The sequence below is a fragment of the Carlito syrichta genome, unplaced genomic scaffold, assembly GCF_000164805.1.
Source record: "Carlito syrichta isolate Samal-C Ts95f unplaced genomic scaffold, Tarsius_syrichta-2.0.1 Scaffold302767, whole genome shotgun sequence".
Taxonomy (NCBI): domain Eukaryota; kingdom Metazoa; phylum Chordata; class Mammalia; order Primates; family Tarsiidae; genus Carlito; species Carlito syrichta.
In genome coordinates, this window is record NW_007246863.1 from 182,181 (window position 1) to 205,725 (window position 23,545).

General features: G+C 39.8%; 1 protein-coding gene across 1 annotated transcript in view; it reads left to right on the forward strand.

Moving 5' to 3' along the window:
* The window catches only part of SEL1L2 (SEL1L2 ERAD E3 ligase adaptor subunit), a 138,959-nt gene that overhangs the window by 110,224 nt on the left and 5,190 nt on the right, over window positions 1–23,545 (forward strand). Inside the window, exons 11-16 of the mRNA XM_008057119.1 lie at window positions 3,376–3,444; window positions 4,468–4,545; window positions 8,770–8,832; window positions 9,400–9,487; window positions 11,752–11,900; window positions 13,334–13,408. Coding sequence (XP_008055310.1) covers window positions 3,376–3,444; window positions 4,468–4,545; window positions 8,770–8,832; window positions 9,400–9,487; window positions 11,752–11,900; window positions 13,334–13,408 — 522 coding nt within the window. The remainder of the gene's footprint in view (window positions 1–3,375; window positions 3,445–4,467; window positions 4,546–8,769; window positions 8,833–9,399; window positions 9,488–11,751; window positions 11,901–13,333; window positions 13,409–23,545) is intronic.

Genomic DNA, 23,545 nt, shown 5'->3' on the forward strand with positions numbered 1-23,545 from the left:
TGGGCGACCGAGTGAGACTCCAACTCAAAAAAAAAAAAAAAAAAAAGAAATCCACTACTAGAGCCAGTATGCTAATATTTCAGGCCACTATAGGGGAGTATTAGTATAAGACTCTTTTTAAATGTGATGCCCCAGTTTACTGTTCAGAAAATTAAATTTCAACATACCTGGAAATAACTAACTTGATTTTTTCCCTCTCCTCACTGTTTGATTGAACTAGGTTGTCATCACAGGCATTTTAACCCTCCCCTGACCATATTCTTAATTATTGAAAAAATATTGCCTTTGCAATTCTTGTTTACATTATCTTGAATTTTCTACACATAAATTTTAATGTCATTTGCATTTCTAAATAAATACAGGCTCAGAATGAATTGGATTAGGAAAGTGGGGTGTTTGGGGCATATTATTAAAGTGGATAAAGAATAACTAAATTAAATCTGGCAAAGGAGTAATATCAAATGTGTAAGAGCAACTGCTTTGTCTATCCTGCTGCCTTTTAAAAAGAAAAGAGCTAATATGTCTTCTCAGGATGATCTATAGAACCTAGGATAAAAGAAGTGTTCAGAAATGTTTCTTAAGCAATATATTTTCTTGGCATTTCATTTCAGGGGAAATGTTGTGAGCTGATTAAACTACAGATTGTCTTAGAGTCAATGAAAAATCATGCTCATTTAAAAGAAAAAAGAAAGCTGTGGGTTCAAATAACAAACCATTTTTTAGTATAATGGCCTGGGACATACTACATTTCATCCTAAGGCACCATTGGTTGCAAGACACATCATTATTTTATGTTTTACTGAGGAAGACAAAAACTACCAATATAAATTATAATACACAATTGATAGTGAGAAGTGTCATTAAAATGGGGTAGGGAAGATATACAACTTAGAACTGGTGAAATATGATGATAGGTGCTCAGTAAATATGTGAAGGACAGATGGATGGATGGATGGATGGATGGATGGATGGATGGATGGTTGGATACTTGCTCCTAACTCTTTGAGAGCAAGAACTCAGATTGGCTCATGTACATCCATCAAAGTAGCTTGCATAATGCTTTCACATGGTGTTAATAAATGTCTATACAATTGAAGCAATAGCATTAAGGGCAGGTAAATTTAAAAAGAAAGAAAAGAGAATTGAAATACTAAGTAAGCCATGACAGTGGAACAGTGAGTGAGAGAAGGTCTCGATTCCTTTTGGTCTTTATGGGATCACTATATTGAAGAGTGGGGAAAACCCCAGGAGTTTTATTTGATTCTGGGGAATAGATTGTCTTAAGAGCTAGATCTGTTTCCACAGAATGAAACTTTTTCCAGAACTCTTCACTGCAAGATATTTGATAAACAAATTTCTAAGCTGGACTTTGGAAATGATTTTATTGAATCATAATGCTAAAGAAGGAAATGCCCATAAAGATTAAAGTCCAGCTCCCTTGTTTTAGAGACTTATAAACATTCACTCATTCATTCCTGAAACATTTCCTAAGTGCCTAACATACAGCAGACACTATGCTAAGTATAAAGGATTCAACATTGGAGGAGACAAAAAGCAGATAATGATATAAATGGACGAATGCCCACAACAGGAACAGGTTAGGGTGCTCTGAGAGCACAGAGGAAGAAACTCTATATGAGGGAACTAAGCATAGGAGATAATGTGGTTTGTATAAATTATAGTTACCTAGGGACATATTTGGGTCTTGGCTCAGTAGGGCTATTCATGAGAAATACTTCTGGTTTTGATATTAATTTGAAAATCATACATTGCTATAACTTTCTACTCTCCAACTGACACTTAGCTTATTCCAGACATTTTATCTTTAAGATTCTCTAATGCTCATAAACCTCCAATGGCTTCTATTTCCTACCAAATAAAAGTCCTTAGCCTAGCATTCAATTCAGTTTATCATAATGGCCCCATCTTACTTTTGCAAGTCTTAGCTTTTGGATATCTATGTCATCCATCCTGAGGTAACTACTATTTTCTGAACACACCTTGGACATTCCCATCTCCATCCCCTTGCTCCAGTTCTTTCCCTAGGCTCTGTACTGGTGTCTCCTCTCCATTTTCCACGAGGCATCTATCATTTTAGCCTTCCTCTGTATACTGTAGAGGCAGAGTGCCAAGCTACCTGTAGGGCTCCAGCACTAGCTGGTTGACTCTGAAGTGCCACCAAATAGGATCAGATATGAGTAATGCCCTCTTAGGGTGCTATTGTGAAGATTAGGAAAGACAAAGTTTATGAAACACTTATTAGAGAACTGGGTAAGAGGTCTTTTGTTCTATCTCCTTCTAATTCTTTATGGTGTTTCTTGTCTCCTATCTATCACTTGCTATCTTATTGCTATTTACATATATTTCTTCTCAGCAACATTGTTAGGGAACAAATGTAGGGATTGTGTTAGGAATCACCTTTAATACCTAACATACTATTATATATATGGTAGGTTTCAATCAAGTTTTTGAAAATGAATCTTGGTGGGTATGAATGGATGTATGATGCAGTGAGGTTCAGTGGTGGTGGTGGTATTTGTACTATGTCCACAAGGCTGACCAATTTCAGTGACATGGCATGGTTCTCAATAAGTTGGCAATATTCCTAGAACAAATTTCCATATAAAACAACTGCCCACATTTCTTCTCTTTGAGACTCTTTCACACTAACCTAGGCAAGACATTTTGAAAAACAGAAAAGTTCTGTCCTAATAAGAAGTTTTGGAGAGTATCTTCAAGTCTCATTCCTGAGGCTGATCTCTTTTATTAAACCATATAGTTTCTGAGGAGACTTTCCAGCAGGTCAGGATGATGACTAGGGAAGGTGGCAGCAAGGGACAAAGTCAGCCCTTATGTGTTCTAGACTGAGTGCTTCCACTGACCTCCTTCAATTTGTTTAGAAGGAATTGTCTTGAAGCTCACCTCTGCATAAACTCTCAGCAGGCAGCCAGGTGTGTCTGGTCTTACTCTGCCTATAAACTTTAGGACGCTGTGTATCCAATTCTGCCAACTATAGTACAAACTGTCTTATAAAATAAGTACACAGTGTCGACATATAAGCCTACTTTTCAAAATAATGGACTATTTAGCTCCATAACTGGGATTCATCTCTCCCCACAAAGCCACATTCCCATCATGCCTTTCCAAATGTGAGAAGTCCTCACATTCTAAAATTATATATATGCAAGAGATATATGGAGAGATTCTCCCACTCTTCAAGTTTATGGTTGAAATAGCACTTGGAATAGTGCCTTGAAAGTGGGCATTTCATAGATATTTTTTGAATGCATATTGAGTGAAATAAAGTTTGGTTCAGAAAGCCATACTGTAGGATTTATTTGTGACTGGCAATAATACTGTTCCTTTTCTCTCCAGAAAGCATTATATTACTTCTTAAAGGCAGCAAAGGCTGGGAGTGCAAATGCCATGGCATTTATAGGAAAGGTACATGCTTTATCTTGATCAATATTTTTCATTTCTTAAGAACCTAAGAAATTAAGCTGGGTGCGGTGGCCCGGGCCTGTTAGTCCCAGCTGCTCAGGATGCTAAGGCAGGAGGATTGCTTGAGCCTAGAAAACCAGCCTGTGTAACATAAAAAGACTCCATCTCAAAATAATAATAATAATAATAATGATAATAATAATAAATACAAACCTAAGAAATTAGTGACAGGGCTGTTTCATGGAAGCAGGGATATTCCTGAAACCTGAGGGTGGTATTCTTGAGGTGACAGTTTGAGAAAAAGTCCATACAAGAGCAGCCTTTATCCAGGGCACCAAAAGCAGCCTTAAAAATGCACCTGGCCCAGTGCCCCTCCACTGAGGTTAGCTATGAGCCTATGAGTCACCTCCCGCCCCCAAAATGTAACAGGAGATTTGGGCTGGTTGAGCCCTGGTGACTGGTATGGGCCTCAGCCCAATCAGGCTCTTTTATCCTCCACCCCTGGAATGAGAGTCAGCTCCAGGCTGACCAAAGCCCCTTCTTATGCCTCCTCTGATGGGAAGCTTCTTATGGCTTCTGAACAGCCTTGGGGAGGGCTCCCTAGCGAGACATGTTCTTCTCTCTCCTTCAAAGACCATTCACTCCTGAGTGCTGCCCTTGGCTTCCTGCAGCCAATCTGCGTTAGTAACCATGGGGACCGCTTCATGACACACAATACATTTAGATGCAAGAAACGTGAGAAAACACAAATAGTGTCCATTTATTTGCCCTCAGGCAAGGTCATTCTAGAACGTAAGCAATAGATTGTACCCTTAGTTTTTTTTGTTTGTTTGTTTTTTAATCCTTAGTTAGAATTTTGAGGTAAAATTCAAATATCATAAAATTAACCATTTTAAAGTGTGCAGTTCAATGGCATTTTCTACATTCACAGTGTTGTGCAACCATTACTTCTAATTAGTTTTAAAACATTTGCATCACCGTCAATGTCCTCTGTTTTTTCTATCTTCTTTTCATTTTTTTCCCTAGATGTATTTAGAGGGGAATGCTGCCGCGCCACAAAATAATGCCACTGCCTTCAAATACTTTTCCATGGCAGCCAATAAGGTATGTCATTAACACATTGTAATAAGCACAGAAAAACAAATTGTTTCTATTACATGCACACTGGTGCCAAAGGGTTGATTTCAAAGTCCCAAGCCCAGTTCATGGGCCTGCAAGGAGTTTTGTGTCCTGGAGAAGTACAATATTGTTGACAATAAAATGTGGGATGAGGGTGGAGGGAAATATGACTTGTCTTCTTGGTAGATGAAAAATGGTAGTGACTTGTACTACCTTGGCAGAGCCTACAGAAGGCCAGGAAGTTGTTCAGCTTTCCCCTTTCCTGTGTAGTAGATGAAACTATCTAGCTTGGGAACAGGAAATAAAAGAGATGAGGACAGAGGAAAGGAAAATTCAATCAGCAACTGTAGTTAGTTCAAGACAAAAACATCCAGGAAATGTCCAGTTTTTTCCAGTCAGATCTTACCCAAAGGAACTGCCCCTGGACCAGACAGGAGGCTGTCAGGGAGGAGGCTAGGGCAAGGTGATTAGCAACATGGTTCTGGAGACACAATCCCTGGCTTGAATGCCAGTCCTACAACTTAAATAGCTGTGTGATCATGGGCAAGCTATTTAACCTCTCTATGCCTCAATGTTCCCATCTATAAAGTGGGAATATAAGAATATTTCCTGATTTTGTTGTCAAAATTTCAGGAGTGAGCATGCATGTGCCTCATATTGTAAAATACTTAACACAGTGCCTGGCACATACTAAGTGAACTATTATCTTTTGCAATTTGGGGTGAGGAAGGCAGAGTAAACTTTGAGTAAGTACCCAAGGCAGAATGGATTGGATCGTGAGGAAATGTAGAAATGGGAGAATATGCTTCCCTCTGTCGATCTTTGCCTTTGTTCCTAGGCTCAGAAAGGCCGGAATCTGTCAGATAAGATGGTAGACACCTCTAAATCCCTTTAATGCATAAAAAAGTCCTCATCTCAATATCCATCTGCCTAACATTGGCCAATGGCCCCGATAAACTTTCTACACCTGCACAGTAGGAAGCATTTTGTTGTCTTACAATCTTGTGCTGCAATACTGGCAGTAAAGATGTGCTTAGATCGGGAATGTTGTCAACTGTTCTCAGTTTTTAAAAGCCCACATGCTGCTTTAGGAGTCTATTTATAAATGACTAGCACCTCAGAGCTGCTGCTATTGTGGCATAAATTACTGAGAAGGCTAGTATTGGGCTCCTCTCCTTTGTAATTTATATGAAATTGTTGCTCAGCAAGGCAGTGATCTGGAGTACCATTAGAGTAGGATGAGAAGGAAGAGCAGACTGAAAAGAGGTAACCAGGAATATCTCTTATAATCTGGCAAATAGCACCAATTTGTCAGACCAAAGGAATAATGCCAAGAAGTTGGGTGAGTAGATTAACTTGGCTCCCGAGTGATTCAGGGCCTGGGGAAGCAGCAGTGATCTGGGCCTAACCTGAGCCATCTTCCTTTACAAAGGAAATCTGAAGCTTATTTACTGTAATTATTCTGAACGGCATTAGGCAGATGTACCCACATACTTCTTGATCAGCACCTGAACAATTCGTTAGATTTCTCATTTATATCCTATCTTTTTTTTCTTTAAAAATTGCTTTTTAAGTTATATCTACACAGAGCTACAGATTTTACAGCCTCTTTTGTCTTATATACTTAGGAACAAGGACAGTTACCCTACATGACTTTGAGCACATACTGGACTACATTCCTCTGGTTCTCTCTCTCACACCACTGAGCACATCAGACCCATCCCCACCTCCATACATTTGTCATATGCTGTCCTTTTCAGAGTCCCCCAGTCTAAGTCCTACTCATCCCTGAGAACAGAGCCCATTCCTCTCTCCATCCAGAAAACCACCCTGCCCCCCTTGACTCCTCCTCTTCTGATCTTGCCCTGCATGCACTCCTCCTGCTGGGATCTTACTGCTTTCTCCCTGGGGCATTTCCCCCTACTGTGTGAAGGCAATGTCCCCATAACTGTAGTAGAGAAAGCGTTCTAGTCTGCAGCAAGGCTCATTAAATATTTGCCAAATAAATTGTGCCCCAGATTCATGTCAGTTAACTGAAACAAGAGCATTGAGTCCTTAAGTAGCAGTTGTATACTGGAGGATTGGTTACACATTTATTTCTTTTTTGGCCCAGAAAGTATTTTGAAAATCAGTAAATTTTACATCCAATTTGGGCCAGCCAACCTTTCTTGGAAAATGGCATGAGCTGACCATAAGGGGCTGCCATTCCATGTGGCAACAACCAACTGGCACAGATAGCTGCTGGAGGAGCTGCTGTTGCCTTCAGATTCTGCTTGATGTGTTGTATTGTATTTCTTACAGTACCTGCCTGGCTCCTGGAGCTGGCTACTAGTGACCTTCGAATTCTAACTAGGCACTCTGTGTCTTAAACAGTGGGTGAGTCAGTGAGTTCCTGAGTTCCCAGGTACCCCAGGGACTCTTAGAAGAGGAAAGTTATTTGTCCTCAGTCTTCTAACACTTCTACTACTTCTCTCCCTCCTTCCTTCCCTTCCCCTATTTCTCTCCCTTCCCTTCCATTTTTCACAACAACTAAATAAGGCTAGTTAGAAAAAGACAGACTTACTAGATGTTGCCACATCCATCTCACTAAACCTTACTACTCCCAGAACAGACTAACCCAGGACTCCTAAGAACACGTGTAGATGTGGTCAGGAGAGAAGAGGGATGAAGAAAGCGAGTTATGTCAACTGTTTTAAATATGAACTGCCCTTAAGGACTATTATAATATCTTTTGATATGCATACTCAAAATTTGGAGTCTTGAAACAGTTTTTGAAATATGCCTTCTCAGCCGGGCTCGGTGGCTCAGCCTGTAATCCCGCACTTTGGGAGGCTGAGGTGAGTGGATTGCCTGAGCCCACGGGTTCGAGACCCACCTGGGCAACTTGGCGAGACCTCATCTCTACAGTAAATCAAAAAAATTAGCCGGGCGTGGTAGCGCTCGCCTGTAGTTCCAGCTACTTGGAAGGCTGAGGTGGAAGGATCCCCGGAGCCCAGCAGGTTGAGTCTGCAGTGGCCAGGAGCGGCCACTGCACTCCAGTCTGGGCGACAGAGTGAGACTCCAACTCAAAAAAAAAAAAAAAGAAATATGCCTTTTCTTTTTCTATGCTATTCCTGTATCATGGAGGGGTACTCCAGCTGCATCCACAATAACTAAATTTATGTTGTAAAAAGAAATTTGGAGTGCTTTCTGTCAGATCCTAAGCTCCTTTAGAAATACTATAAACCTGTAAAACAAACCTACAGATTGGCCGAATGAAAGCCAAATGGCCAACCATGACTCCCTATTCAGTTGCTAGAGGGTGAAATGCATGATGGGACATGGAAAGAAAAGTTTTCTAGTTGGAGAAGTCACTTTCAAGGTTCATTCTTCATTCAAAACTGATATGCTAAATATATTTGGACATGTGCTGAATACTAAATATACTAAATACTCCCTTCCTTAGAATATTCAGAATATTAATCAGAAAATATATGGTAATTAAATTAGCATCAAGTAGAAAAGGAAACGTCAGTGATGTTATAAACAATCAATTTTGAATAAAGAAACATATACCAACAATAATTTACTATTTGTAGTGACTGAATTGAAATTCACAGAATCTCTAAAATGTTATTTGACCATTTATGTCATCCTCTTTTGACCAAAGTAGGTAATGAGTATCTGGATAGACTTTCTTTAAAAAGCTCCTACACATCCTTCAAGACGTAGCTTAAATGTCACCACCTGACAGTTCAATCTCCTACACTTCCTGGCCAAGCCAGGCAGTAGAGAATCCCTCTTCTAGGTATTCACAGCACTCTCAATCTATTTCTACTTTAGGACTTACCCCATTTGACATGACTTTAAGAGGTTTGACTTACTCCTTTAATATGATTCAGGGACCACTAGCTTATGAACTCTCTAAGGCAGGTATCATAGTTTATTCACCTTTTACCTCTCACCTCCTACCTCTGCCCCATGCCTATTAATCAAATCACACACAAAGCAAATTCTAAATGAGTGTTGAGTTTAGAAAAAACTTGACCTTTATTACCTCTTTTCTAGTCAGAGGGGGTTATGAAGATGTGAAAGGAGAAACTTGGGAGGGTCAGAATAACCTGTCTTGATTAATCTCTCTGGGTGCATTTCAGATAATTCAAATGATTTTGCAGCAATTTTCCTTATGAATTTGTCTGGGACTTTACTTGGATATTTAAACTCTTGTAGGGCAATGCAATTGGTCTTCATGGTCTTGGTCTTCTTTACTTTTATGGAAAAGGAGTTCCTGTGGTGAGTTAAATAAATGATTTTATTATCTTCTCAATGTTTCTAGCAATTTATAGGGTGAAATTCATGGTCATTTATTAATTTAAAAAAATTCACCTCTATTATCTAGTTTGCCAAACCATTATATCAGATAATAGAGAATAAAATAATCCAGTGAAATCTTTACCAAGGAGACATAGAGGAACAAGCTTGTGACAAGAATAGCAATTCTAATTATATCATAGAATCATAGATTCTAAGTAACCTTAGAAATCATCTATCCTGAGGATTTTATTGATAGAGAAATTTGTCTTCTTAGTTTAACCTCTGTCTTTTAAGTGACCTTCCATTAATATCTAATAAAACCTACTGTCAATGTAGGAAAAGACATAATTTTGGTAAAAATGAGATATTACTTTCTAATAGAATGTAATATAATAATGAAATAAAAGATATAATATTTCCAATACTGTTTTAATTAGCCTAAATCACATAATGTGCTGTCTATACTCTTAAAAAAGAAGTGGGAGGCAATTGTTACCATGGAGTTATACATATACCTTTGAGTAATAGAGTGCAATTATCTTGCAGAATTATCCTGAAGCACTTAAATACTTTCAGAAAGCTGCAGAGAAAGGGTGGCCCAATGCACAGTTCCAGTTAGGCTTCATGTACTACTGTAAGTGCTACAAATATGACGCTTTATCTAGAATGAAATATGCATTATTAAATCTGCTTTTTTCATAATAAAAATTAAAAGGTTAGTATGAGTAGTGTAGATAGAACATTCAGGCAACAATCTGAAGAATAATTTTTTAAAAACTAAAAGAAAGGATACCAGGAAAGTGCTGAGTCAAACTTTGACTCACCTTTGATAAGGTTAAGTTTGAGGTGTTTTTGATATCCAATGCACACACCCAGAAGCAAATATGAAACTCACAAGAAAGGTCAAACTTGGAGACAAAAGTTTGTGAGGCTCAAACATACAGCTGTTAGTTAAGTGTAGCTGAGATCGCAAAGGGAAAGGAGAGAGTGTGAGAGGAAGGAGTAGTAGGTCATAATTGGAAATCTGGTGATCCTCCTTGCTGTATTGAAGGGCAGGCAAAGAAAGAATGGTCACCAAGAAGGGTGAAAAGGCATGGTCAGAGGAATAAGGGGGAAAAAAGATCTAAAGGGAGCCAAGGCAGCAGAACTTTCAAGAAAGAGTAAATGAATGAACACCCTCATAAAATTCATTGAGAAGCCTGGTTAAAGAAAAAAAAGTAAGAAAGAACTGAGTATCCATGAGACTTGGTGATATAGGGAATGTTGGTGAGGTCATTGAACTTGTGGGATGGAAGCCAGATGACAATGAGTTAGGGTGTAAATGGAAGGTGAGGAAGTAGAGAGGAAGTAAAAATCTTGCAAGCAATGTACCCTTAAAGCAAAGGAGAGAGATGGAATTGTAGCATGAGAGAGGACCAAGACCAAAAAGCAAGTTGTTTTTAAGATGGCAAGAAACCTGAGCATAATTATAATTGATGAAAATAGATTCTGGGAAACGTTGGTGGTATTAAAATCTGATTGGGCCCAGGAAGATGGAAGACTCATTAACCTTGTTAGACAGGCAGGATTTCTCATCTTCAATGACTGGGAGGAGAGAGGAAAGGATGATACAAATGTAAATATGGAGGGATAGGGAGAGATGCAAGTGAGGGTAGAAAATGAGGTTTTCTTCAATAATCTCGTAGGCACAAAGTTGCCTTCTGAGAGCAAAGGTAGAGTGGTTGGGGTAGGATGTCCACAAAGCCATGAAGATTTGCAGTCTTCTCTGTGGTGACTGAAAGAGGGAGCAACTAAAACACTAGGTAATCGGAACATATCTAAATGTCCCCACCAAGTCTTTCATGGTAGAGGTGGTGCCAGGGTAGTAGCAGATCGCTTCATCAAGGAGATCAAATCTGGTCAAGAGGTAAGCTGGCATTTTCCATAGTGACCCAGCAGGATCGCCTGTTTTGTACTATCTTGAAGGGATGAAGTTTGCCTAAGATGGCCTTGTTCTTCTAGTTCATGCCAAGTCATAGACTCAGGATCTGCCAGGTTTTCCAAACTTCTAGAATGAGAATAATAGTAATGGCTGATGTATATTAAGTCTTTGTGAGTTTTAACACATTTGGCCCTCTTGACATATCTACGGGGTATCCCACAGTTTATAGGCAAGCAAACAGCCACATCGAGGTCAGATATCTTGCCTAAGATCACATAGTTAGTGGACCTGGAATTCAAACTCAAGCATTTTTGCCTCCAGAGCTTTTGCTCTTAATTGTTACATGGCACATCCATGCAGTGTTAGAGCTGGAAGAGAATTTAAGGATCATCTTTTGCAAATGAAGTGCCTAAGTGTACCCAACTCACAAAAGAAGTATTGGGAGGGCTAGGACAAGAATCCTGGCTTCTGGGAGTCTGTTGATTCTCTGCCCTAGCACCAAGTGCCTCTCCTTGCTCCAAATATGAGTTGGGTGGGAACTGGGCTTTCCAGAGCTGGGATATACATGCCCCATGCTCCATAGTCGTGGCTGGAAGAAGCTATACTGGCCTTCTGGTGTGAAAGGATGACAAGGATGGCAAGATGTGTCATGGTGGAGATTCTGGTGCTTGGAGACCACCATTTGGTCTCCTTTTCATTAACTTCAGTTATGCCATATTGAGGAGATATTTTCATGAGCCTAAATAGTCCTTCTCAGTGTTTTTCCGAATGGGTCAAGAATATAAATTTCCATATTCTTACTAAAACCAGACTCAACATTTCCCCACCTCCCCTGATAATGGATTTAGTGCAGCTTGACTTTTGTATGGCTTTTCCTACCCTATTTAAAATAGCAGAAATCACTATAACCATTATATCCATAGACTGTAATACAAAAAATTAAATAAGGGTTGGTTCAAAATGATTTTAATTTTCAGCTGGCTCTGGAGTATGGAAGGATTATAAACTTGCCTTCAAATATTTTTACTTGGCATCTCAGAGTGGGCAGCCCCTTGCCATCTATTATCTGGCCGAGATGTATGCCACAGGAACAGGAGTGTTAAGATCATGCAGAACCGCTGTGGAGGTAAATACTTGGCTGTTTTAAAAGTACTTTTCATTTATGATACAGAAGAGGTGATCCTGTCCTTAAATTGTTGATGCCTTTGATTTTATAGTTACCTCTTTTCTTCTAGTTGACCATGTGAACACTGACATTAGTTAGCGAGGAAAAGCAGTGATGTAACTTGGATTGGGAAGGCAAGAAAGAGAAATGACTCCTCCTCTCTCTTACACTTGACTTTTCATCAAGTTCAGAGCTCACCTCAGAATTTAGTTAAGGAGCCCGGGGTCAGCCTTCAATAAATCACCAAGGCCATTTGACACTTCTAGTGGGATTGGGATCTGCTACTTGGGGAATGAAAGGCTTGATTTAGTCTAGAAAACATAGTCCACTTCTTCCCAGAAAGCAGGGACCATAGGTTTTTGATTATTTGGATGACAGTTGAGAAAGTGTCTTCTTTTAGCCTGAGCCAGTGATGCACTTTTCAGAAGAATGCTTTTAGGACCTTAATGTCCTTCATTGATTTATTAAACACATCCGCTGCACCAATATAAATACCTTCATGTTGCAATCTGGTCCCTCTGAAACTCATTTCAAAAGCTGCCAGCTAATAATCTATCTTTAGATTTGCTCCTTTGCCAACTTCCTAATGAATTATGTATGGCTAACCTCTTTTGGTTACATAAGGGCTATTCAGCTGTTTGACATTTGTCCCCCTAGAGCTCTGCACACCTCCCTGACGGTTATGTCACCTGTACCCTCCGGCACTGTTCTTCCCTTCATTCTCTCCTCTCCACATCAGCTGTGGCCTATAACTTGCCCTCACAGAATGGCTAGTGCCCAGAAAGGCCCTTTTAAAAAAATAACAAACAAAAAAAAACCCCACAGGAGTCCATACATTTTTGTTCTGCCAAACAGCCCCAAGTCAGGAAAGTTTATTATACAAATTTAACATAAGCCTGAGGAAGTTTCCCTCAAGACAAAACACAGACACAAAAAATACTTGTAATCTTTGTGCCTATAAAAGGTATTAACTCTTCACCATAAATAATTTGCAAACGCCATGCTTTAGACCTAAAGTCCTTTCCCAACCAGACAGCAGGAAGACTGATTTCATTTGTCATTTGCCTGGGATGACATACATTGGCTAACGAGTCTGCTTGATTTCTCTTCCCATATACAGCTTTATAAAGGTGTCTGTGAACTAGGCCACTGGGCTGAGAATTTCCTGACAGCTTATTTTGCCTATAAGGATGGTGATATAGATTCTTCTCTTATTCAATATGCACTGCTTGCAGAAATGGGGTATGAAGTAGCTCAAAGCAATTCAGCATTCATTTTGGAATCTAGTAAGATAAGTTAAAATTCTCTGCAATTCCCCAATCATACATATGCATACATGGCTTTACTACAAAGGCATTTTAAGCCTTCCTAATGGAATATCTCCTTTTTTTTAGAAAAGGCTAAAATTCTTGAAAAAGAGAAGATGTATCCAATGGCACTTCTTCTATGGAATCGAGCAGCCATTCAAGGTATAGAACCTACATGAAAATAAGCACATACCCAGGCCCTGACCATGGTTATTAATCTGATTTGCTTCAGCTGTGCTCTTGGGCATATCGGCAGAAAGGGGTAGAATAGCAAGTAGTTGGCATTTCAAACTATTCAGATGGTAGGATGTTTGGTTAGAGATCATTTCCAGGAATTTATTTTCTGCCTTATTATCAAGGTCTCTGGTTCAGCAAACCATAAGCATTTTTCTATGACTCTGTCTCCATGGCACCAGAATCGTTCTTTGAAACATGACAATTTTATTCAAGAAGCCAGTTTTCTTGGTCTGACTTCATTTACTGAGTTGTTGACTGAACTAATCAGAACTGTGATCTATGTTTCAATGAGTTTATAGGTAAAATTCCTTATATATCTAAGATTTATTTGATTTCTGTGTTAAAATATCACATTGATTACTACCACAAACTTCATATCTTTATTATAACCATTAGCATGGAAGAATAAAAACAAAACAAAACAGAGATGAGTAGCAGGATCCTCTCCCTTTTCCTGGAGTTCTCAGGTCCCATTTGTCAGGATCACAGGGATCAGGGATATAAGATGCTATTGGTGGGAAAAGCATCAGCAGGTGGCATTTGCATTGCTGTATCTCTTACTATTTTTTTCCCTGAAATTATCATATTAAAAGCAGAGAAATACTGCAAGCCTGTCATATTTGGCATTTGCATATGTGAGAAACTCTCTTGCAATAAGAGAGCAATTTTGCTTCCAATTAGGTTTTTAAAAATCATCTTATGCTAAGGCCAAGTTATCCCTTTTCATAGGAAGCAAATAGGATAAAAAATGATTCTCAGCTGACACTAACATGAGACAGAGGAAAAAGTCACAGTGGTGCCTTCTCCGATTCAACTAAGTGGGTAATGCAGCAGCGAGCCATCAGTGTGATTTCAGTGAGAAATTCCCTTTAAAAAACTCTGTTTTCTAAAATGCAATAAAGACCTTATTTTGAGTGCGGAAACAACACTAGCAATCTCTCAGCCACAGCAAATCAACTCAATTACCACAAATACAGGTTTATTTCAAGCCAGGAAATGGTGTGGAAATTGCACCAAGGAAAAGAGACATTAATATTATACTGAATTTTCCAATATTAAAAAGTCAGGCTGCTAAAAATAATTATGTGTCACAAAAAAGGTCAGGCATAAGTGTCCCTGAAGACATGGCTGCTGAGTGGCTCACTTGGGGTTAGGAAATCTAATAATGAAATTTTCCAATTAGTCACTGGCCAAGCTCCTTTCAGCAGCTACTGCCTGTGAAAAGGTGCTGAACTGCCAGACTCAGTCACTACCCTGTGACTGTGAAACTGAAGTGGAAATGCTTCCACTGTCAGTGGATCCCCAGAGGAGCCTCTCAGAATTTCCACATGCCCCCAGTTAGTCCTCCTCATTAGAATGGGGCTGAATCCGCCTGCAAACCAGCTTATTCACTGTCTTCCAATTCAGAGATCTCAGGAATCCAGCTTATATCATGTAAAGCTTGAAGATACATGGAATTGTCCTATCCCTTTGTGGGTATGCCCAGAAAAAACTTGGGGTCATAGGTGAGCAGCTTGGGCAAAAGTAGAGATGGAGTAGATTTTGTCTTTAGGGCTTCACAAGCCTCCTTCCTCTGCAGGTCCTTCCAGATACCTCTTCTGGACACCATTCTTATAAACCCTTGCTCCCAATTACCTGTACATTTTGAAGCATTTGGAAAACAAACCCTGATAACTAATGTCTTTGCCAGCTTAAGAATTACATAATGTTAGCTCTACTCAGAGATAAAGATGGCTCGTGTTGTTATATCTCTTAGTGGTATCTACATTTTGATATGAAATTCTAGAAGATTAAAAGAACTTTGGTGCCCAAAGGAATATATTCTGAAGTATTGTAGGCACTGCACTAGGCCAAATGGGGAGAAAATTTTGGAAGGAGTCCTATATCACTTAATGATATACCTCAGGCCATACCACACAGGATACTTCCTCTTTTTCTTTGTCCAAATAAGCCAAGACTTAGTAGACGGCCTGACCATAGCTGAGATGGATGTCTTAGATGAATGTTCTTCATCTTTTCTTTTCTTTCTGAGTTGGAATTTCACTCTGTTGCCCAGGCTGGAGTGCAGTGGCACACTCATGGCCACGCCAGCGTCAACCTGCCAGGCTCCAGTGATCCTTCCGCCTTGGCCTTTCGAGTAGTCAGAACTACAGGAGTGTGCTACCATGCCCAGCTAATTTATTTATTATTTTATTGTAGAGACGAGGTCTCACCAAGTTGCCCGGGCTAGTCTTGCATGAGCGGGCTCAGGCAGTCCACTTGCCTCGGCCTCCCAAAGCATTGAGATTACAGGCTGAGCCACCGAGCCCGGCCCATCATCTTTTCCATTAACATTGTCCTAGTGCAGTAGTCCCGGACCTTTTTGGTTCAGGGACCAGTTTCATGGAAGACAACTTTTCCACGGACTGGGGAGGAGGGGGAATGTATGGTTTCTGGATGATTCAAGCACATTACATTTATTGTGCACTTTATTAATATTACATTGTAATATATTACAAAATTATTGTTTTGATATGAGTCTGCAAGTGATTGACTTATTATAGTATCTTTGCAGTCAAACCTCACCGCTAATGTTAATCTGTATTTGCCACTGCTCCGCAGTTCTAGAATCACCACTTCAGCTCTACCTCAGATTCTCAGACATTAGATTCTCATAAGAAGCACACCACCTAGATCCCTCACATGAACACAATAGGGTTCACACTCCTGTGAGAATCTAATGCCACCACTGATCTGACAGAAGGTGGTACTCAGGTGGTAATGCAAGTGATAGGGAGTAGCTGTAAATACAGATGAAGCTTTGCTCACCCACCGCTCACCTCCTGCTGTGTGGCCTGGTTCCTAACAGGCCACAGAGCAGTACCAGTCCATGGCCTGGGGGCTGGGACTCCTGTCCAGTGAATGGAAAAATAGACACCAAGGAAACTCATAGGGGTCATCTCTAAGTGGACATCAAAAGACTGAAGTCTTACATCTTTAAAAACCACATAACTTTTTTCTACTTGACATATCAATGTCATATTCTAAACTACTTAACATCTAAGGAAAACATTTTCTAAAAAATTTTCTACCACTTCTATCCATTCATTCCATAAATATTTACCAAGTACCATTCTGAGTTCTAAGACTCTATCAGTGATTAAGAACTTCAAAGTAATTATCCTCAAGGAATTCCTGCCCTCATGAGGAAGAGAGAAGATAAACTAGAAAGCAAATAAGTTAACAGTGACAAGAGGTGTGAGGGAAATAAAACATGAAGATGAGATAAATAACTACTGAGGTGGAGGTAAAGGAGTTGCTTTAGAAAAGAGAAGGCCTCTGGGAGGGAAGTGGCGATTGTGCTGAGGCCTGAATGATGAAAAACCAGCAATGTGAGGAATCAGAGGAATTCTGAACCTGCCAGGCAAGGGACTTGAGGACTCCTAATGCAGGGATCTTGTTCAGGGATCCTGAGGCAGGAATGAGCTTGGTGTGTTGAAGGAATATTAAAAAGGCCAGATGTTTAAAGCAGAGTGAGAAAGTGACATGCAACAAGGTTCTCAGGGAGACCAAAAGCCAGTGAGGCTGACTTGTAGGCTGAGTAAGGAGTCTGGATATTATTCCACATAAGAAGTGAACCCATTTACAGGGGAACAATGTGATTTTATTTCATATTTTTAAAAGATGACCCTGACTGTTGTGAGAAGAACAGATTGAAAAGTAAAGATAAAAGAACAGTTTGAAGGCTTTTATAGAATTCTAGACTTGAATAAGTAGTGGAGAAGATATCAAGAGACAGATGTGTTGTAGAGGTAGAACCAACAGGTCTTGCTGATGAATTGGATGATGGAGATGAGGAAAAAAGAACTAGAAATAATTTATCTAGATGTATGGCCTAGATAATGATGGTGCTAGCACTGAAACAAGGAAGAAAATAATGATTTTGTTTAGAGGAAGGGCCACAGAATGTGAGGAAATCTCTATTGGACATGTTAAGTTTGAGATCCAGGTAGAGACATCAACAAACAATTTTAAGAGTCTAGGCTTCAGGGAGAGATAGGACAATAGATATAAATTCAGAGATAGTTAATATAAAGATAGTCATGGGACTAGATGCGGTCACCTTGAGAGAGAGTTGAGATGAAATAGAGTGGTGGAGAGAAGTGGGGAGGGGAGGAGTGAGAAAATACAGAAAAAAAGAAAAACAGCAGTTAGGAACAAGCCCTTGACAAGCCAACATTTAGAAATTGAGTAGAGGAGGACCCAGTGAAAGTTTGAAAGAAAGAGCCCCTGAGGTAGGAGGAAAATCAAAAGAATGTAATACCACAGATGCCAAGAGAGGACATGCTTGGGCAGTTGGGCCCAGTGACTTTAGAGCTGCTCAGAGGTCAGGTGAGATGAGGACAGAGATGTGGCGATGGATTTGGTTGCATGGCAGTCACCCACCACCTTCAAAATAGCAGTTTCATGGCAGAAGGGGTCAGAAGCAGTTTGGATTGAGTTGAAGTCTGTGGGAGGTGAAGCTTTGGAGACAGGGAGTGTAAAACACACTTTGGAAAGGTTGATTGTAAAGGAGAACAGAGAAATGGGGCATGAGCTAGAAGGAGGTACCACAGGATAAAGAGAGGGTTTATTTTTGTTCATAGAAGAGACCAGAGTGTGTTTGAATGGTGAATGTGATTGACTTGGGAAATAGGGCGACAGTGGTGATGCAGGAGAGTAGGGCTTCAGGAGTGATGTCTGAGAACAAGAGGAGTGGGGTAAGCTTTCCGAGAGTTGACCTACTTTCCTTTTTTTGAGTCGTAGTCTCACTCTTGTTGCCCAGGCTGGAGTGAAGTGGCATGCTCACAGCCACCACAGACTTGACTTGCTAGGCTCAAGCGATCCTTCTGCTTCAGTTTTCCAAGTAGCTGGAACCACAGACGCATGCCACCAAATCCGGCTAATTTTTTGATTTATTATAGAGACGAGGTCTCGCTATGTTGCCCAGGCTGGTCTAGAACCCCTGGGTTCAGACTATCCTCTCACCTCCGCATCCCAAAGTGCTGGGATCACAGGCATGAGCCACTGTGCCCTGCCGACCTACTTTCAAAAAATGAATAGAAAAGGTAAAATTTATGCCTTGGGCTTCAGGATGAGGTAAAACATAATAATAAAAATTTAAAATTAAAGGTACAATTTGTAGTTTTTTGTTCTTTAAATACATTTGCACTATACCATGGGTATTTTCCTATAATAGAAACAGCATTGAGTGTTATAGTTTGTGTTTCATAAAGTATATATCTAATCCTGATTTTTTTTCTTGCTTTATATTCATGTGTGTGTATATATATTTATATTTTAAAGGATTGAAAAGGACTGAAAAAAAATCATTAGGTTGACTTCTTGATAGCTATACATAAATCATTTGAGTTATGGTCCTTCTTTTTCTAATATTTCTATCAGGCAATGCTTTTGCTAGAGTGAAAATTGGAGATTACCACTACTATGGCTACGGAACTAAGAAAGACTATGAGACAGCAGCCACACACTACAGCATTGCTGCCGACAAATACCACAGTGCACAGGCCATGTTCAATCTGGCCTATATGTATGAACATGGGTTAGGCATCACAAAGGTAATTGCATTGGTAATCACTCAAACCTAGTAGTGACAGCTGTTGGGAAGAGAAAATTTATAAATGTTTTGAATTTCAAGGATGTCATCAGTGTAGAAGAAGGAAGGAAAAGATTTAACATTTGCCAAGTTCCTCCCATGTGCCAACACATATTATTTACCTCAATGTAAATCCATGAGTTAGGCATTATTTTTTTTATTTATGTCAAGGACATAACTAATGAGTAGAAGAAAGCTATGTTAGACCAATTTGATTCATAACTTCCTGCTTTTTCTAGTAAATGCTTTTTCCAGTGGGCCCTGCCTCCATTTTCCTCCACCTTTAGGCCTTTTTCCATTAAAATTTCCACTGACCCTTACACTCTCAGTAACAAGGAGAAAGTGGAATGAGACCAGAGCTGGTGGTCATTCTAGAAAGGCCCAAGAGAATGAATCTTCATTCCCCCAGGATTACACCTGACCTGAGAAGACAAGGCATATTCATTTAGACAGAGAGCTCACACTACAAGGTGGTGGTGTTGGGTAAAGCTTTTAGACAGTGAGTGTATTTAGGGCAGAAGATGGTATCAGGGTCTCACAGAGTAAGAAAGGTGTATTGTGTATCAATAGTGATAGCCAGCATTGGGTTGTGTATGTGTGCTCTGTCATTTACATCACACAACTGCTAGTGAGATAAGCCCTATAACTGTCCTCAGTGTAGGCATCAGGCAGCTGCAGTGCAGAGAGGTTAAGTCATTTGGCCAAGCTTGCTGAGCTCATCAGTGGTGGAGCCAGAATTTGAGCCCAGACCTGTCTGACCCCCATTTTCTGGTGAAAGAGTGAGTCTTACATTGAGTCATTCTTAGCACTCAAGCATGTGTTTCTCCTCAGTAGTTATATTCCTGGCTGCATTTCTAGAGTCAAATAATGTGGGAATTATCAGCTTTTATGCTCTCTTCATTCTTCCAGTTGTTCTAGTAACTGAGAATTGTTGGTAGGGAATTTCCTATCTGAGAGCTGTTAATGGTATACATCGCAGTCAAAGGCCTCTTATTCAGTGGTACAGATCCCTGCTGTCCCGTCCTCCCTTTTGGCTGATTGTTTTTCATTAGCCCTGGGACTCTAAGAGACTGCAAGAATGTCAAACCTAAATCCAGGCTGTTTTCCCCATCCTGTGTTTGTAAAATTTGGGGGAGAATGAGACAGGATCGAATAGCTAAAACGGATGATTTTTAGGATGTTATTTAACCATCCCCGGACCACCTACCCATCATCCACCATCAGTAAAACAGAACTAATGATACCTGCCCTACCCCAGGCTTTGAGAATAAAATGAATAAGTCTTTGTGAAAGGGCTTTGTATTCAAACTGTGTGGAATGACTGTTATTTAGATCAGAAGGGAATTTGAGCAACCCCCTAAATAAGGCTTCAGTTTTATTCATTATCTTCTGTACAAAACATAACATGAGAGGAGCACTGTCTATATAAAAGATAAAAGTGTCCCCCACTCCATGTGTTAAATTCACATTAGTCCTTCTCCCCATCCCAGCCCACCCCAATGCCCCCCATGTCATTCAAGAAGGAAGGGCTTGATCCCCTGGACAGCTGTATCCTCATCACAGTGAGGCCATTTTGCCTTGAGTTTCTGAGTGTGGGGAGAGGTGTAGTCTCAGGACACATGGCCAACAGTGCAGGAGAGGGCAAACTGCCTGCTAGTGTCCAACTGAGCAATTGTGTCACAGGGTTTGATTTTCCTCTTTGAATCTGCACTGATCTCTTTCCTGAGCACTTTCTTCACAATGTCAAATGATAGTGGTCGAGAAACACATTTCATAAATTCAGAAAAACACTTTGAAGTTTCTCTCTGACCACTTTTCTATTCTCTTCTGCCAGAATTCCTGTTAAATCATGAGTAGTTCATCTTTATCAGTCTCTCTCAGTGGCAACTGTATTTTTTCCTACAGAAAGTCTTTACATTTAAAAACAAAAACAAAACAGAAGCAGCTCTTAACCTCAGACCTGGATATCAGAATTTCACATTGAGCAAATAAGGAATCTTTGCCCTTTGTTTTTATTAGTTTCTTTCATTTAGGAATTAGAAAAATAATAACTAAGTACCCAGAGGCATCTTGCCATCTCATAGTTAAATTAACAAGGAGATATCACCTTTTCTAACTCTTAAAATGAATGTCCTGATAATTAAAAGCCCAAAGCTTGTTCCAACAAAATCAAAGAGGGAAGGAGAATAGACCTTTCTAGGATTTCAGTCACCAAGTAATTAAGCATTTCTTCAGCAAGTCACTTTGCAATCTTCTTAGTTAATCCTCATGTAAACCAGTAAGAAGTATGAGGACAATATTACCACCAGGGTAGGGAATCATACTTTATAAACTTTACATTTAAGACCTTTGAGGAAGACAATGAGATATAAATCAACTCTTGGTAGATCAATGTCAACACATGGGCCATGGTTGTTATCATCTATATTTAGAAAAGGAAGTTGTGCTAGAGTGAAGCTGGTGAGTTATTCCAACAGCTGCTTCACTGAGACGTGTCTCAGCCAATGAGCTCCTTGATGTAAGCTGTGGTCTAGGACTGCCTACATCATTGTTCTGGGAACACTGAATAATACCTGGAGAGGAATTGGGAGATGATCTGAACTAATGTAGAAATATAAGCATGCAGCCCACAAGCTGTTATGAAACTCTTCTTCAGTGTATGCTTGATTTGTAAGTTCTTCAGAAATGTGACCATGAACAAAGCCTGTTGCCCTGGTCATTCCTTCTGTCTCAGGACTGAATTCCTGCTCAACACAGTTCATTGCAAAGGTCATTCAGGGGTCTTCCATTTCAGTGATCTCTATTTATTTATTTATTTTTACTTTTTTATTTTAAATATGTGAGGTACAATTCAGGGTTAGGTATGCAAATATTCATTATGCAGGTGCACTTGTTGATGAGGTGTGTCCCTCACTCCCGGGCAGTTTCCCACTACTGTCAATCCCTTTCTTATAATATTACGATAGTTGTTCAAGGTCCGCTTATGAATGAAAATGTGATACTTGATTCTTTGTTTCTCTGATAGATCATTCAGTATTATAGCCTCTAAGTCCATCCAAGTTGCTGTGAAGTTCATAATTTGTGTTCTCTCTTTAAATCTGTGGCAGAGACGGCTCTGTCCACCAAAGTTTTGTAATCCCCATTCCATAGTGAGGACTTTTGGCTGGGGTGCACCTGTCTAGTGAGAGACTGCTCACTTTGCAGTCATGTGCTAGTTCTTGATGATGGCATGGAAGTAAACGTGAAGGTGTCATTTATTCTTGGTTATGGCAGCTGAGAAGTGGATGGAACTGCTCTCTAGTGTCTTTCCCTTTCATGGGCTGAATGCAGTAGAAGATATAGAGGCCCTAGGAGACTGCAAGACCACATGATGGAAGGATCTTGGCATCCTCAATTGACACCTCAAATAAATTCACCACCCACCAGGAACACACACTGGAATGTTGAATGAGAAAGAAATGAACTTCTATTGTGTTAAGACACTGAAATTTGGGGATTTGTTACAAATACTAGTATTATCTTAATTAATACATGATCCATCTAACAAAGCTCTACCAGGTTATTCTTGAGAAAGTATAACTCTGGTATTATCACCCCCTGTATCCTACAAAACCCCCTCCCTAACAAAACCACCAAAAAATACAAACACACAAATATAAAGACTCTTGTTTACTTTTAATTGCCTAGTAAAGTCCAGACCTCTACCCCACATTCAAAGCCCTCTTTGACTTAAGCTACCTTGATCATTTTGGTTTGATATATCACTTTCCCCCTATGTATAGTCTAGACTACTTTTTACTTCTCCCCAAAGGCCTTGAACTGAGCCCTCCTGGCCTTTGGTCACATCACCTGTTTTGCTGGAATGATCTTCCCCCTTATTTTTGCCCATTGTATGCCAGTCTGTTTTTCAGAGAACAGAACCAATGTCATCCCCTCCATGAATCCTTCAAGGACCGCCTAGATTTAAAAGATATCTTCTTTTTAACTGCCATGTACTGTGATCTGCTTTTCATTCCCTTGAATATGTATCAAGTGCCTGTTCTGTGTCAGGAAGCACTGTGATTAGTTCTGAGGACATAAGAACAAGACAGCCTTCAAAGAGCTCACAATCCACTACAGCAGAGATGTTCGTAGCTGTAGTTAGAGCCCCAAATGGCTAGCACATACCTGCACACACACATTTGAAAAGAGTTTAAAATAAAATACTATAAACATGTTAAAGAAGGAATAATTAATTCAGGTGAGGGGATTCAGGGCAATCAGGTTCTGTTCTGAGAAACATATAACAATTTTTTTAAGTGGAAGAAAGCATACTTGTTTAAAGACAATGGCTGGGAAAGCTATCCTAAAGTAAGATAAAAGGTGAAAGGAAAGTATCCTCTGGAGAAGAGTTTCAAATATATATATTTTCACCTACTAGTTAACAC